The sequence below is a fragment of the Bos mutus genome, chromosome 1, assembly GCF_027580195.1.
Source record: "Bos mutus isolate GX-2022 chromosome 1, NWIPB_WYAK_1.1, whole genome shotgun sequence".
Lineage (NCBI taxonomy): Eukaryota > Metazoa > Chordata > Mammalia > Artiodactyla > Bovidae > Bos > Bos mutus.
In genome coordinates this window covers 99000392-99018538 of record NC_091617.1, presented here as the reverse complement: position 1 = coordinate 99018538, position 18147 = coordinate 99000392, and the positions used below count along the sequence as shown (strand labels likewise).

General features: G+C 36.6%; 1 protein-coding gene across 7 annotated transcripts in view; it reads right to left on the bottom strand.

The window, feature by feature from the left end:
* The window catches only part of ZBBX (zinc finger B-box domain containing), a 129399-nt gene that overhangs the window by 67418 nt on the left and 43834 nt on the right, over positions 1-18147 (bottom strand). For all 7 annotated transcript variants that reach the window (XM_070373710.1, XM_070373725.1, XM_070373720.1 and 4 more), the window contains one exon: positions 3985-4143. In XM_070373710.1, the coding sequence (XP_070229811.1) occupies positions 3985-4143 (159 nt within the window). The remainder of the gene's footprint in view (positions 1-3984; positions 4144-18147) is intronic.

Here is an 18147-nt window from a genome sequence, read left to right as displayed (position 1 = left end):
GTTCAATCCCTGGGTCAGGAAGATTCCCTGAAGGGAATGGCTACCTACTCCAATATTCTTGCCTGGAGAATTCCATGAACAGAAGTGCCTGGAGGGCCACAATCCAGGGCTTTGCAAAAAGTCTCACAAAGGGTGGGACAGGACTGAGCAACTTTCACTTTCATATAGAATGAGAAGGCTGTGGGATATACTTATATGAATAACAATAGTATATTGTTAAGAGTAAAAAGTCCGTTTGCATAGCAGCATACAACATATTAGTATTTCTGTTAATGCATACCTACAAAATTGAAAATAATATTAACTTAGGAGAGAATTAAATGCCCTTTTCACTTTATAAACCTTTTGCTCTTTAAGAAATTGTTAATTTTACTATCTGGAAGAGCAGTAAGAATAGAAGTGACCAAATACTCAAGGGTTTTCGGATGGTTTTAAGATATGGTAACTGATTGGAAGTACAAAGGAAGAAGATAAATGATTATAGAAAATAACTGTTCTTGCCAGTTTGAAAAGCTTGAAGAGAGCTGTCACCAACAGTAATATCTACAGGTTGGGAGAAGAGGTGATGAATTTAGCTTGGAAATACTGAGCCTTAGAAGTATGTGAGAAGGTATTTACAGGTATTCAGTAGTAAGCAGTGTGTGTGTGTGTGTGTGTGCGCGTGCACACTACACTCATGAAGAAGCACTAAAAACTCAGTGCTTTATACAAAATGAGTTGAGTGTTCCAATGATTACAGAAGCTCTCCAGGGCAGCTCCCTTTCAAGCAGTGAATAAGAGATATAAGACATTTGCATTTCACAGCTATGCCTATGGAATACTTGGTTTCCACACAGCAGTGACAGGACAGGAAAAAGCCAGAGGATGGTATATTCACTCTTAAATGTTTCAGCTGTCATATGTGGCCCCTCTAGGCCAAATATACCACTGCAAAATATGTTTTAATATCCCCACTTTCCAGAAAAGGAAAGGAAAGCTAAGTAAATCGCCCAATGTTATAAAACTATAAGCTGTAAGAAAACCAGAGTCAGTATTTCAAGCTCAGGTTTCAGTCTAAAATGAAAGCTCTCATGAACTGCACTCCCTTCCAAGGATATCCACTGGCTTGAATCCACTATCTTGATTCTTCCAGGCATTCAAGTTGCTGGGTAAGCCAATTAAAAATCAGATTCCTTATTAGCCGTTACAAAGAGTGAAATAATGCCATTTGCAACAACATGGATGGACCTAGAGAGTGTCATACTGAGTGAAATAAGTCAGACAGAGAAGGAGAAATATCATATGACATCCCTCATATGTGGAACTAAAAAGAAGTGATACAAATGAACTTACTTACAAAACAGAAAGAGACTCATAGACTTAGGAAATGAACTTATGGTTGTCCGGGGCAGGGGGAAGGGATACTTAGGGACTTTGAGAAGGTCATGTATACACTTATATTCAAGATGGTTAACCAGCAAGGACCTTTTTTTATAGCACATAGAACTCTGCTCAATGTTATGTGCCAGCCTGGATGGCAGGGGAGTTTGGGGGAGAATGGATACGTGTATATGAATGGTTGAGTCCCTTCACTGTTCATCAGAAACTACCACAACATTATTAACTGCCTATATCTCAATACAAAATAAAGTTTAAAGTTTAAAAAAAAATAAAACATTTAGTCCTAAAAAGTAAATAAATAAAAAATCAGATTCCTGGGCCCTAACCTAAATGTAAAAAAATCCAAATTTGAGTGGCAAGACAGGAGTACACATTTTCAAAAAGCTCACGCAGTACTTGTGATGTTTATTGCAGTTGGAAAAACTCTGCTCTTGAGCACAGAGGAGTACCAAGCATACTACAGGGGTACTTCTTAATGTATGCACTGTATACAGGTTGACAGCAGGAATAATGCCCAACCAGGAGTACTCAACAGAATAAGCAGGTGTTAAAAGCACATGACTGGACCACCCACAGAGATGCTGAACTCAGTCACAGGTGTTTCCCTAATGTTTCTCCAGTTGATTCTACTGTGCACTCCTGGATGAAACCACTGAATTAATAGTTTCTAGGTTAAGACCAGAGGTGGAGGGTCTATAGAGCAGACACAGTTACTGATGGGGACAAGAGGCAGCATTTAATTTAGGGATTAAAAGCTCAGACAAAGGAGTAAGCCCTATAGCTTTCTAGTACAGCTAGTAACTTAAATCCTCTCTGACTTTCTCATCTGTTAAATGAGATAATAATAATGCAAAACTTATAGGGTTATTGTCATTATTGGATAAGATAAAGAAACTAAAGGATTAAGCTCAATGCCTAGCATATAATATTTAATAAATGTGAGGATATTGATTTATTACTATTTTTATTGGTAGGATAAGTTAGATAAAATGACAAGCATGAAGGCGAAACCCTTAAAATCTCAGCCTCTGGGTAGTGATTAAAAACAGGTAATTTGGAGTTATAAGGTCTGAGTTGAAACTGAAGTTCCACAATCAATGATATCTTGGGCAATTTAAAAACTATATTTTGACATAATTTTCTCATTTGAGAAAAAGAAACAATTAAAAAAGGATAAAAAAAGAGATAATACACATAAAATACATAGAACCGTGTTTGGCACATGGTTGGTCCTCAGCATGCTGCTGCTAAGTCGCTTCAGTCGTGTCCAACTCTGTGCGACCCCATAGACGGCAGCCCACCAGGCTCCCCTGTCCCTGGGATTCTCCAGGCAAGAACACTGGAGTGGGTTGCCATTTCCTTCTCCAATGCATGAAAGTGAAAAGTGAAAGTGAAGTCGCTCAGTCGTGTCTGACTCCTAGCGACCCCGTGGACTGCAGCCCACCAGGTTCCTCCGTCTATGGGATTTTCCAGGCAAGCCTACTGGAGTGGGGTGCTATTGCCTTCTCCGGGTCCTCAGCATATTATTATTCTAATCATAAGGCTGTAACTCATTCAATGATTCTTCACAAGCACTCTTGGCAGGTCTACTAGCAAAATCCCCACCAGAGTGCTACTCTTTCTAGACAACTCAAGTATAGTTTCTCTGCTGTAAAGGGACCCTACTAACCCAGATAGTTTTCTTTTATGTTCTCTGAGCAAGGGTTTGAAACTCAGCAGACTGAAGTTCAAGCCTGACTCTGTCATAAAGTAACAAGCTGTGTGTGTGTGACTTTTTGTCAAGTCACTATTTCTGAACTACACTGAAAAGGTGAAAGTGAAAGTGTTATTCACTCAGTCATGTCTGACTCTGTGTTCCCATGGACTCTAGGCCACCAGGCTTCTGTGTCCATGGAATTTTTCAGGCAAGAATACTGGAGTGGGTTGCCATTACCTTTCCCTGGGGATCTTCCTGACCCAGGGATTGAACCCTGGGTCTCCTGCATTGCAGGCAGATTCCTTACCATCTGAGCTATCAGGAAAGCCCATGTGAAAAGGTGAGTGACGTCTAAAAGAATGAGGATTATTACAAGGATCAAAATTTGAGGAAATTTGTTTCCTGCTAAAGAATCAATACAAGTCTATTATTAAAATACCGACATGAGTAGATATAAGCTTATCTAGGATCAGTAATCAATTTGAATAACCATAAAATTTGTTATAAATCTGATTTTAAATAACTGTGAAATTGCCTGTCACTTAAAACACTTGGAAAGGTTTTGTACTTTTAGTCTCCCTGAGATTCTGATTAAAATAAAATTGCCATATTGCATTGTGTTATTTTCTTATGTTTCTCTCAAATATTCATTTCCGGATGTGGTGAAAATGCCTGGAAAGCAATATAGTCAAAAGATCATTCCTCAAAAAACCAGCAGCCGGTGAAATCAAAGCAATCTCCTCAAAAGGATTTTACAGTAAAAATGCTTTTGATTAATAAGAAAACAAATTCATACTAAACAATAATGTGATCAAATAATCTTTAAAACTCTAAACCTCTAGTATGTGAATGACAGTTTCCATGATCAGGTATGACAGAAAATGTCTACTGTATTTTTCTCCATTTACCTGAGAGCTGCTCCCCTGCAGAATAGGAGACTTGGTTTTCTGCTGGCTTTTACTAATCTCTTTTGTAGAACAATTCTCCCATTTGGGTTCATCTGGATTAACTTCCTTTATAAACCGATGGGCAGCATCCAATACATTGGATAATAATTGCGATTTTGCCTATAGAAAAAAAGAAGATAGGAATAAAAAGCCCATTGTCAGCCTAAGTAATTTATATATATTAAATCATGTTTTCATTATTCTATGACTAGCAAAATTCAATGCATTTTGTTCAATGTTTAAAAATATAAATTGCTATTTATATCAGCCATATAATAGTGACAGTTGCCATCTACTGAATGCCTAGTTTGAGCTCACATTATCTTAAGTATCTTAAAAACATATCTTTTAATCCTCAACTCAACTGTAAAGTGTTAACTATTTTTATCATTGTTTTAATGATAAAGTTTTGAGGGTTTAAATAACTTGATCGTGGTTACATGGTGAGTGGGTGGCAGAGCTGGGAAGTGACCCCAGGTGTGTATAATTCTAATAACTCATACTACTACTACTACTAAGTTGCTTCAGTCGTGTCCGATTCTGTGCGACCCCAGAGATGGCAGCCCACCAGGCTCCCCCGTCCCTGGGATTCTCCATGCAAGAATACTGGAGTGGGTTGCCATTTCCTTCTCCACTAATAACTCATAGCCTTTCCATTATATCGACCCCAAATAGATAGATGAGCTATTTTGTGCACATCATGGCTAAAGAACTAAATATAGTTGATGTAGAGGGAGTCTGAGTAAGCAGTAATGAGTATTTTCTTCGTGATAAAACATCTTTAGAAAGTATTAACTACTCAAAGTGCACATCAGGAAGTGCCCTATCAAATTCCAAGTTCTTTTTGTCATGCCTTTGCTCATAAGATACCAGGAAGGCCCTCCCTCCTTTATTACCTCCTTTGCCTGGCAGACCCCTACCTCCCCTTCTAGATTCACCCCAGGTTACTCCCACAGCTTCAGGAACCCCTCTTTGCCTTCCTCCCCTAGCTGCATGAAGTGTCCATTCTTTGTATCCTCTTCTTATTCTGAGATCTTTACAACCCCACACAAATATTGATTTTGAATCATTTTTTGATGTCTATCTATACCATAAAAGTTCACAGAAGAAAAAACATCATGTCTTCTTAAGTCTCTGTACAGTTACTACAGTGCCTGGCAAATAGTAATAGAGCAAAATAACATAAAAATAAGGCGTTGCAGGGGACAGAGAGAGCTACAGAATTAAAATAAATAACAAGGGGGAAAAAAAGAATTCAAAGACCTTGTCAAATGCCTTCACATGGCTGGAAGAATAAAACAGGCAAATCCCAGGAAGGTCCTATTTTCTGAAGGGCTTTCTAGCTGCAATAACCCTGATTTGCCCAAGGACACTGCAGGAGTCTGGATCGCATCTGAGCTTGAACCAGATAAACTCTCGAGGGAAGACGCAAACCCTTCAGAGACTTGCTGAAAACCTGGTATTAGGTACACAAGGAATAGGTCTTGCTTCTTAAACAAATGTTCTCAACACAGAAGCAAACTTCAGCAGGGATCAGAAATGGTTATTTTATACTCTCCCATGGAAATATCCCTATTCTAAAATTTTCATCTAGTTACCTATTTAAATAGCTAAGACTACATTGACACTTTCCAGTTATGACCTTTTGTAAATTTATTAAGATTCATTGCAATCTGGCTTTGGAATAAATCAGTGAACATCAAATTAACCAGTGTTATTTCACACTGAATAAATTTATCTATGAAAAATGACTAATATGACCTATGCACACATATTACTGGCCATATACAGACCTATGACACCAGCTCTAAATTTTCCCAAGGATTATCAAAAAGCCTTTATAGACTTAAGCAGTCCTCATTTTTTAAAATAAATTCATATTTATAATACACAATTGTTGTCTATATTGACTATACTGTGCATTAGATCTCCATGGCTTATTCACCGCTTGTTATGAGCTTGTACCTTAAACAACACTACTCATCCTCCCACTCTACTATACCCTCGTAAACAACACCTTACTCACTGTTTTTTATGAGTTTGACTTTTGTGATTCTACACATAGGGGATATCATACAGTATTTTTCTGTCTCTGTCTGACATATATCAGCGTAAACTGTTCAAGGTCCATCCATGTTGTCACAGTGGCCAAAGGATAATCCCCCTTTCTCATGGCTGCAGGATACTTCATTGTGTATATAAACCACAACATTTTTATCCATTCACCCACTGACTGGCATTTAGGTTGTTTCCATATTGTGAGTGATGCCACATAGGCTTGTACCTACTTCTTCAAAACCCTCTTTTAATTTTCTTTGGGTATATATTCAGGGGTAGAACTGTCTAATTGAACGGTAGATCTATTTTTAATATTTTGAGAAAACCTCATATTATTTTCCATAGTAGTTGAACCAATCTACATTCCCACTAGCAGTGTACAATGGTTCCATTTACACCAAATCCTTGCCAGGACCTGTTGCCTTCTTGATGCTATTACTTGGTTTGCAGTTAGTGAAGATCATAAACAGGCACAAAGGAAAATTTGGGGGGAGTGATAGAAAGACTGTGTATTAATTTATACTGAAGGTTACACAAGTGTATTGACAAACACAGAACTAATTAAATTCCATACTTCAAAAGAGTGCATTTTACATAATGATATGAACATACTGATCACTGCTGAACTGTACACTTAAAAATGGTTAAGATGGTAACATTTTATATTGTTTATATGTTACAATTTTTAAACAATGTGAACACAGAAGTAATGGGTGCATTTTGTGGTTCATAAATTAAACCTGAATAACATTGATTTATCAAAAAAAAGAAAAAGGAAATTAAGCCAATGGTGATGTTTCATTTTTCCAGAAACACCTGTATTTTAAAAATATCTTTTTAAGCAAAGTAATCCAACTTAACCTAATTTTAAATTCCCTATAAAAAAATATTATTTATTTCAAAAGTGGTTAAAATTTATAGTTTATACCTTATATTCTTTAAAATATCAGAAAGCAATAGTATTAATTTTATATAAAATTACCAAGACAGAATTATCATTCAAGCATATATATTTAAGTAACACAGAACAAAGATTATTCCTGTCTTAAAATGAATCTTGCTAACAATAATTCAACAATCTTTATAATATTTTTAGGTAACATATTAAGAGATCACAAAATGGCCAAAAAATAATTTTATTTTTCAGTTAAATTTGCTGCTAAAAGATAAAGTAAATGTCATGAATAGCTGAAACATTGGAACCCTACATCTAAACATCTTAAAATTCTGTTAATTCAATATAAACAAAATACCAATGTGAATTTTCTTTCCCACAATGTCTTACCTTACACAGAAAAAGTGAAAGTGAACATTGCTTAGTTGTGTCCTACTCTTTCCAACCCCATGGACTATACATGGGGCCCTTCCCTTCTCCAGGGCATCTTTCCAACCAGGGATCTTCCCAACCCAGGGATCTCCCCAACCCAGAGATCTTCCCAACCCAGGTCTCCCACATTGCAGACAGATTCTTTACCAGCTGAGCCACCAGAGAAGCCCAAGAATACTGGAGTGGGTAGCCTATCCCTTCTCCAGTGGATCTTCTTGACCTAGGAATTGAACCAGGGTCTCCTGCATTGCCGGCAGATTCCTTTTCAGCTGAACTATCAGGGGAGACCACCTTACACAGAAAATGTGCTTTATTTTTGGTTTCCTGAAACTTAAATTATTAAATTGTATCTCTAATAACAGATATGAACATTGTTCCTTCCATTAAACAAAACTACACACATCATGAAACGATTACCACAATAAGTTCGGTGAACATCCATCATGTCATGTAGATATAAAATTAAAGAAATAGGAAAAAAAATTTCTTTATGATGAAAACTCTTAGGATTTACTCTAACAACTTTCATATATAATATACATATATACAATCACTTGTGTGGAGATTAGGTTGAATTTGGGCTTTTTTTTTTATCTTGTGGCTGTGTTACAATAAAATTTTATTTACAAAAACTGATGAATCCCCTAGCATCCCAGTGGTTAGAACTCAATGTGCGTGTTTGGTTTCTTTTTTTTTTTTTTAATTTATTTATTTGGATAATTGACTCAGGGAGCTCAAACCAGTACTCTGTGGCAAACTAGAGGGGTGGGATGGAGTGGGAGGTGTGAGACTGAGGTTTTGTTTTTTCTTTATTGTACTTATTTATTTCCATGTTTGACCAAGCACAAGCATAATGAAGAGAGGAACAGACATACTCCTTTTGCTCATTTCACCTACATATTGCAGGGGAGAGGAGAGTTGAAAGGTAATGTGGACTTTGGGAAAAAGCACAAGATTTTTAGCAACAAAGTTAAAAATATTCTATAAAAGCAGAATTATAGAACAAACCTAAACTATCTATCTCCTAAAGAGGTGAAAAATTTAACAGAATCATTAAGTTTGGAAATTCACCATAATACTTCAAAGTTCCTAGCTATGTGAAAAATATATCATATGTATGTTATTTTTAATAATGTTAATTCTTCCAATGAGTGCAGAATACCTTTCCAATTTTGGGGTGTGTCTTCTTCAATTTTTTTCAACAAGATCTTCATAATTTTCATACACAGGTTTTTCATTTCCTTGGTTAAATTGGAGAAGGAAATGGCAACCCACTCCAGTATTCTTGCCTGGAAAATCCCACAGAAGGAGGAGTCTGGCAGACTACAGTCCCTGGGGTCACAAAGAGTCGGACACGACTGAGCAACTTCACAGCAACAGGTATTTCTTGCTGTTCTTACAATGGTAAATGAATTGTTTCCTTAATTTCTCTCTTTAATTTTGTTGTTAGTGTATAGAAACACAACTTTTTTATACTGATAGCAAATTTACTGCATGTTTTCTGTTTACTATTCTAATAGCTTTTCAGTGAGGTCTTTAGGGTTTCCTCTGAATAAAATCATGTCATCCTCAAATAGTGACAGCTTAATGTCTTTCTTTCCAATTTAGACGTCTTTTATTTCTTCTTCTTACCTAATTGCTCTGACTAGGACTTCCAATACCGTATTAAATAAGAGTAGTAAGAGTGGCCATCCTTGTCTTGTTTCTGATCTTAGAGGGGTCGCTTTTAGGTTTTTATCATTGAGTATGAAATTCTTCGGCTGAGCGCCAAAGAATTGATGCTTTAAAATGTGGTGTTGGAGAAGACTCTTGAGAGTCCCTTGGCATCAAGGAAATCAAACCAGTAAATCCTAAAGGAAATCAACACTAAATATCATTGGAAGGACTGCTGCTGAAGCTGAAGCTCCAATACTTTGGCTACCTGATGTGAAAAGGGCTTTACAGGTGGCAGTAGTGGTAAAGAACCTGCCTGCCAGTTCAGGAGACGTTAAGAGACCCGAGTTCAATCCTTGGGTCAGGGAGATCTCCTGGAGGAGGGCAAGGCAACCCACTCCAGTATTCTTCCCTGAAGAATCCCATGGACAGAGGAGCCCCATAGGTGGGCTTACAGTTCATAGAGTCACAAAGAGCCTGGCATGACTGAAGCAATTTAACACACACACACACACACACACACACACACACACACCCCTGACGTTAAGAGCCAACTCACTGCAAAAGACCCTGATGCTGGAAAAGATTGAAGGCAAAAGGAGAAGGGAACAACAGAGGATGAGATGGCTGGATGGCATCACTGACTCAATGGACATGAGTTTGAGGAAGCTCCGGGAGATGGTGAAAGACAGGGAAGCCTGGCATGCCACAGTCCATGGGGTCGCAAAGAGTTGGACACGACTGAGTGATCGAACAACATTGAATGTGGTGTTAGCTGTGGATGTGTCATATATGGCCTTTATTATGTTGAAGTATATTACTTGTTGTTGTTGTTTAGTCACTAAGTCACGTCTGACTCTTTGAGACTCCGTGGACTATAGCTTGCCAGGTTCCTCTGTCTATGGGATTTTCCCAGGCAAGAACACTGGAGTGGGTACCCATTTCCCACTTCACCATTTTATTAAATATTTTTTAACATAAAATGGATGTTGAATATTGTTGGGTGCTTTATCTGTGTCTACTGAGATGATTATTTGATTTTTATCCCTCATTTTGTTACTGTGTTGTATCATGTTGGTTGATTTGAAAATGTTGAATCATTTTTGCAAGCCTGGAATAAATCCCAGCTCATCATTTTGCATGATCCTTTTAATGCATTATATTTGGTTTGCTAATACTTTGTTGTGGATTTTTGCTACCGTGATGGTGACATCACTCCAAGAGCAAACTATTTATCATTCAGAGATGAAGTTTTCTTCCTCAACTAACCACAGCAAATTTTTTTAAAAACCCATGAATTCTGTGTGCTCTAATAACTCCCAGCTTACATCTATGCTAGAGTTTTGCTGTTTACTCTGTGATCTATATATCAGCAGTATCACTATCATCTGAAAACCTGCTAAAAATATGAAATCTCATGCCCTACTCAGACTCACTGAATCAAAATCTACAGTTTAATCTGTAATTTGAACATACATTAGGTTTGACAATCACTGTGTAAGAACACTTATCAGTCAATTGTGTTACAGTTATTTGAAAATATCTATCTTCTCTTTTGTGATGATGAATCCCTTGATTCCTTGAGAGAGGGGACCATGTAATATCTCTGCTGCCCTGTCCTTCATGCTTTGCAACTAGGACATCATTTGATGCTGACAAATACTTGAGAAATGGTGGTTGAGTCTAATTTAACTGACTCACTGAGATAAAAATGACTAAAAATTCCATTTGAACATTCATTTCTATACTCAAGCGACCTGACTCAAAGTCAATACAGGTAAAATCAGTGGCACTTTTAATAACACCAGAAAAGGGCAAATTATTTACCTCTCTAAGCCTAAATGTTTGCACTGTAAAATGAAGACAGTCTCTACCTAGGATAGCTGTTGTGAATACATATCTTATATGAAAAACACTTAGCAGAAGGGATGGCATAAAACAGGACATTCAAATGACTGCTGTCTTTTTATAGATCACAATAGCAAACCATTTTTCTGTAAATAAGAAATATAATTCAAATATCCAGAGAATAGAATTCCTGCCAAATTCAATAGATCTCTGGCTATGGAATAAAGAAGAAGTCAGTACATAATTCTACAACCACAAAACAAATACTAAACTGGATAAATTTGTTTAAAAAAACTATTTCAGAACTCTTGAAATCAACCAAAAGTGAACAAACTGATAAATATTTATTTAAAAAAATTAAAAAACTACTCTGAATTTTCCGAAGTGTAAGGCTTACTTGCATGGGGTTGCTCCTATCTTAAATGTTCCTTCCCAGGTTTGTCTATTCCTAAGTCAAGACTGGCCTTGCGAACAGGGAGTGTGCCTGATTCCAGTGGAGGAGAGAGTCTTGAAGTTACATTGGCATTATCAGTGAACTAGAACATTTGGTTATAAATGAATGAGGAAAACCTATGGCTCCAACAACCTGAGGTTTTGGTTCCAGTTGGGATGAGGAGTGGATAGGTAAACATTACATGGGATAAACCTGGAAATGAGAGCTATACAAGGGCTGACTTAAAAATGGAAATCACACACAAAAAGAAAATTCTTGAGTATGACCTATATAAACTAACAATAGATTTGAAATGAAAAACTCAATTAAATTGAAGACCAAACAAGATCAATCACCTAAATTGAAAAGAAAATGAACACAGCTTTTGAGACTTATGGGACAGCATCAAGCATCCAACATACATTTAGTGGAAATATCAGAGGAAAAGAAATGAGCATTAAAAAATAAGAAGAAATGAGGGCCCCAAACTTCTCTTATTTGATGAAAAACTATTACTGCAAAAAATCTACAAAGCTCAACAAGCTTCAAGAAAGACAAACATAAGAGATCTACACCAAGACATACCATAATCAAATTATGAAAGCCAAGGACAAACAGAAAAACTTGAAAGGAACAAGAGAAAAGGGACTCATTACATATAAGGGTGCATCAATATGAATAACAAGCTGATTTCATATCTGAAAAAATGGAGACCCAGAAGGTAGTAGAATGATATGAAGTCCTGAAAGGAAAAACTGCCAAAGGAAAAAAAAAAAAAAAAAAACTGCCAAAGATAATTTTACATTCAGAAAACTGTCCTTTAAAAATGAAGGCAAAAATAAAGACATTCCTCAATAGATAAAGTAAAAGGATCATTCATTTCTAGCATATCAGCCTGACAAGAAATACTAAAGAAAGGTTTTAAGACTGAAAGGTATTAAATCTACCAGAAGAAAGACAGCAACCCAGAAGCATAAATATATGAGTAAATGGAAAAGATGCATTAATTTTTTTGTCTTTTATTGTCTTTCTTTTGAAAGCATAAAATCATATATAGCAACATTATTAACACTGTAATTAACACTATGGACTTGCTGATTTTCTGCTGAGCTGTTTCATTAGAAATTTCAATACCTCCTTTTCATAAATTTATGAAACAGCTAGGCAGAGAATCAGTACTTAGAAAACTTTAATAATCTCAAGTAACTTGACCTAAGTGACATTTAAAGAACCCTCAACCTTACAACATCAGATCACAAATTCTTTTCAAGATCATGTGACACATTTTTCAAGACAAACATATGCTCCACATAAAATAAGTATTAATAATTCATTAAGAATTGAAATAGAAAGTATGTTCACTGATCTCAACAAACAAATATAAATCAGGAATAAATAACTTGGGGAAATCATAAAATACTTAGAAGCTGAACAACCTATTTCTAAATAAACTCTGGATGAAAAATAAATCACAAGGAAAATTAGAAAATTGACTGGAAATAAAAGCACAACATATCAGAATGTATGGTATGCAGGAAAAGCAGTGCTTAGAGTGAAAGTTACAGCTTTTGGGAAAGCAATAAAGATCTAAAATCAACAATCCAAGCTTCACTTCAAGAAGGCTGAAAAAGAAAAGAAAAAAGTCCAAAAGGAGGTAGAATTCAGAAAATAAGGATCAGAGCAGAATCGATGAAATAAGAACAATTGCAAAAAATCAATGCAACTAAAATTGGAAAGACTTAAAATTTTATCAGTTCAATTCAGTCACTCAGTTGTGTCCAACTCTTTGCAATCCCATAGACTGCAGCATGCCACGCTTTCCTGTCCACCGCCAACTCTCAGAGTTTGCTCAAACTCATGTCCATCAAGTCAGTGATAACATCCAATCATTTCATCCTCTGTCATCCCCTTCTCCTCCTGCCTTCAATCTTTTCTGGCATCAGGGTCTTTTCCAATGAGTCAGTTCTTCGCATCAGATGGCCAAAGTACTGAAGCTTCAACTTCAGCATCAGTCCTTCCAATGAATATTCAAGACTGAATTCCTTTAGGATTGACTGATTGGATCTCCTTGCAGTCCAAGGGACTCTCAAGGGTCTTCTCCAACACCACAGTTGGAGATAAATTTATCTTCTCCAACATCAATGTTGAATATAAATTTATAAAAATTTGTAAACCTTTATTAAACTGACCAAGGGGTGGGGTGGGGGGCAGAGTGAAATATCAATTAACAAATCTATAATGATATAAGAAACATTCCTATAGACCTACACTAATTTCCAGATTATAATAGAATTTGAAATATTTATGCCAACAACTGGACAACTTACATTGAATGGACAAATTCAATGAAAGAAATAAATTACCAAAACTGACTCAAGGAAAAAAAATAGAATAATATGGTAAAGAAATTGAATTAGCAATTTAAATTTTCCCATTTAAAAAAGCCCAGACTCAGGTTGCTTGCCCTGCAAATTCTATCCAACAGTTAAGAAATTAAACCAATCCAATAAAAAACACTTTTAGAAAACAGAGAAGGAAATACCTGTATTCTGTTCTTTTGGTAGTTTCTTGAAAAGTTAACAAATACTAACCTTGGAACTCAACTATTCCACTCCTAGGTATCTATACAAGAGCAATAAAAATACAAGTCTGTGCAAAGACCTGTACACAAATATCCCTATCATCGTTATTCTAACAGCCAAAAGTCTTTAAAATATCTATGCCCCTCAATTGATGACTGCAGTAAGAAAATATGATACATCCATACAATGGAATATCATTCAGAGTCAGAATGCAATAAACCATTACAATGAACACGTTACCCTGCAAAAGAACCTCGGAAATCTTATGCTAAGTGAAAGAAATCAGACACAAAAGACTGCATAGGAATGATTCCATTTCTATGAAATTTATAGTAAAGACAAATCTAAAGCAACAAAAAACAGACCAGTGGTTGCCAGGGACAAGAAGTGGTAGCAAGAGTTGGTTGCAAAAAAAAGACGAGGAAATTTTTGGTGTGATGGAAATTTTCTAAAACTCAATTGTGGTGATTATTACACAGACCTGTAAATTTACTTTAAAAACCATTAAACTGTGCATTACAATGTGAATTTCATAGCTTGTAAATTAAATTTCAATAAATGGAATTTGGACTAAAAAATAAATCAACAGACAGGAAGCTTCTTTTTTCACTAGGCTGACTACATCAGAGATTTGCGTTAGGGTGAATGCTCAATCTCTTGTCATGTCCCCTTCTATCACAATTTCTTCCTGACCCATAGCAGTGCTCATCATCACCAGTCCCAGCAAGGAGGTTACAATCACTCAACATATTTCTGCCTTCTGGGCCATGGTTCATTGGACAAGAAATGAGCACCAGGTTGAGCTCATCAAGATTTAGATCTAAAAATCAAGAAAGCAACATTGTTCTCCCTGTCACTGATCCTCAATTATGTATCTTTGTAATTTGCTAATTACAATTAAAAGTTAGAGAAGACACACAAGAAAAAATCATAAAGGTGGAAGAAGGAGTTTGCCTGAGCCTTCAGCAGTTTAAAATATCAGCTTTGGTTCTTATCATGACTCAGCTACATCACCCCTACTCCCACATAATAAGACATCTGTGAGGTCATTAGCAACAAGAAAAAATTCTTTTCTGCCCAAGCTAGTGTAAAGAGACCTAACTAATACAAAGACCAGTGCTTCCCAACTGAGGCAAGGAGATTTGGAAACATGGGAGGTGTTTTGGGGTTTTGCAATCATTGAGAGCATCACTGACTGCCTCAGTGGTAAAGAATCCACCTGCAATGTAGGAGACCTGGGTTTGATCCCTGGGTTGAGAAGATCTGCTAGAGAAGGAAATGACAACCCACTCTAGTATTTTTGGCTGGAGAAACCCATGGTCAGAGGAACCTGGCAGGCTACAACCCATAGGGCCTCAAAGAGTTGGACACAACTGAGCAACTGAGAACACACATATATCCTGCAGCCTTTTGTCTCTGCTTACAAGGATATATCTAGATTTGCAACACAAAACACATTATCTTCCATTTAACAACATGACAACTATCATTTTATGTAATAAGTAACCAATGAATAAGAATGTAAAGGTTACTATTATAAAATATTTAAAATAGATAACTATAATATCAAGTGTCATAATGCTATCAGATATCTATTAAGGTCTTTTCACATTTTAAAACTCAAAGATAATTGTATTTCCATCTTTTAAATATGAAAATTTACCTACAGTAGTACTAATAGGTAGCAACAGGAGGCAGAGGAGACTGAAATTGAATAAATTTATCTGTGCAACTTCTCCACATACTAAAAATGTTAAAAAAAAATCAGACTAAAACAGCCTTCAGGACACATAGTAAATCATATATCTCACTTTAAGATGGAAGCTTAAACTAAAGCCAAAGAATGTGATTTACTGCCAGCATTTCCAGATTCCCCCACATCCTTCGCTACACTCCATGATGGTAAGGATTTCATCTGGTAACTGTTCTAAATTCTTACTTGAACTTTTTTTTTCTCCCGAGAATGATATTATCTTTCAAATTACACTCTAGAAGAATTCATCACTCTGACAATGTATCATTAATCAAAGTAAAGAGGGCTGATATTTTACAGCATTTTAGAATGGATGGCACCTTATAGAAGTTAAGGTACAAGAGTAAAAGTTTTAGTTTAGTTAGAAAAATGATATACTTTATGTAGTGTCAGTGCTTCAGAACTCTAACTACCAGCATCATCTCTCCAGCAATAAATATTAATGATCATGTTGACATAGCCAGGCCTCTTTATATGATCCAGAAGTTCCAGGTCAATGAATTTCACACATGGTTTCGATCTATGTTACTTTCTAAGTTTGAAAAAAAATGTTCAAATTTCTCTTTTCATGGTGCTAACTTTCATTGATTTTCCAGTTCCAAAATTTTAGAAGAGATTTACTGCAACCACAGTCTTGTATTAAAAACGAAAACTCTAATAGCTGCAGAAGAGATGTTATGTCATTTGTATTCTAGGTGGCACAGAGGTAAAGAATCTGCCTGCCAGTGCAGGAGATGCAAGAGAGGTGGGTTCGATCCCTGCATCAGGAAGATCCCCTGGAGGAGGGTATGGCAACCCACTCCAGTATTCTTGCCTGGAAAATTCCATGGACAGAAAAGTCTGGCAGGCTACAGTCCAGGGAGTCAGAAGAGTCAGACACGAATGAGCAACTGAGTACAGCACAATAGAAGCAAAAAATAGAGGTAGAGACAGAAGTATACACATATGCAGAAACACAGGGGGAAAACACATGTTCCAAATGCACAGAACCCAATAAAACATTATGGATTCACTGGTTACAAGGATTGTTGAACACAGTTGGAATTCAGATAGCTTTTAATTATAAAAATCACTTCAGGAAGATCCAATTATGCACTAATGGAATTTTTTAAGGGAATATGTGTATGCATATTGGTTTTATTGGCCTTACTTTTTGAGAAAACATGTTTCTCCCACATTGAGAATATTTTTCAAAAGTACAGTCTGTTCTGGTTTCTTTGATGTGAATTACCTCATATGCAATCGGTAAATAGGGGAATGATGTCAATATAACTGTGGAGTTGTATTGATTCTTAAGTTTTCCTTTCCAGCAACATTACTGTTCTGAAGTAATCAGGGGCAAGCTGTCTCACAATTAAAGCCAAAATCTAAACAATATATAAAGACCTTAGGAAAAAGCTGAAAATCTATAAAAATACCTCCCCCCACAGTGGGAATATAGACTATTTTAATGACTTTAATGACCATACATTCCACTAAGTTAAGCTATCTGGAAAGAATGTGAGTGCAGATAAAGAAGTTATAAAGATACTTTCAGACAGTATCTTCTGAAATGAGCTTCCCTTGTGGCTCAACTGGCAAAGAATCCACCTGCAGTCGGGAGACCTGGGTTCGATCATTGGGTTGGGAAGATCCCCTGGAGAAGGGAAAGGCTCCCCACTCTAGTATTCCGGCCTGGAGAATTCCATGGACTGTTTGGACCATGGTGTCGCAAAGAGTCAGACAAGACTGAGCGACTTTCATTTCACTTTCACTTTCAGACATTAAAGAATCTGCCCGCAATGCAGGAAGACCTGGGTTTGATCCCTGGGTCAGGAAGATTCGCTGAAGAAGGGAATGGCAACCCACTCTGGTATTCTTGCCTGGAGAATTCCATGCAGGCTACAGTCCATGGCGTAGCAAAGAGTCAGACACAACTGATCAGGTAAAGATGTTATAAAGATACTCTCTGATTTTAAATAATGGATTAATAAAGGAGACAACAGTTTGATTCAGAGTTTTCATTTAAGCAAAATGATGACATTAGATGTGAATTGCTACCAGGACCTGTATCACAGAAAAAGAAGCAAAGTCCTCAAGGTCCATGCATCAGTGGTTTTATACGGAGAGTTTACTGTTTTTGTTAGGGCTTTGATTACAGAGTCTCATAGAATTTGAATGGCCTTTCCCTAAATCTAATTATATGTGGAGCCCTGTTAGGTAGAGGATTATCCAGAATGGCAAAAAAATGGGCCAAAGAACTAAATAGACATTTCTCCAAAGAAGACATACAGATGGCTAACAAACACATGAAAAGATGCTCAACATCACTCATTATCAGAGAAATGCAAATCAAAACCACTATGAGGTACCATTTCACGCCAGTCAGAATGGCTGCGATCCAAAGTCTACAAGTAATAAATGCTGGAGAGGGTGTGGAGAAAAGGGAACCCTCTTACACTGTTGGTGGGAATGCAAACTAGTTCAGCCA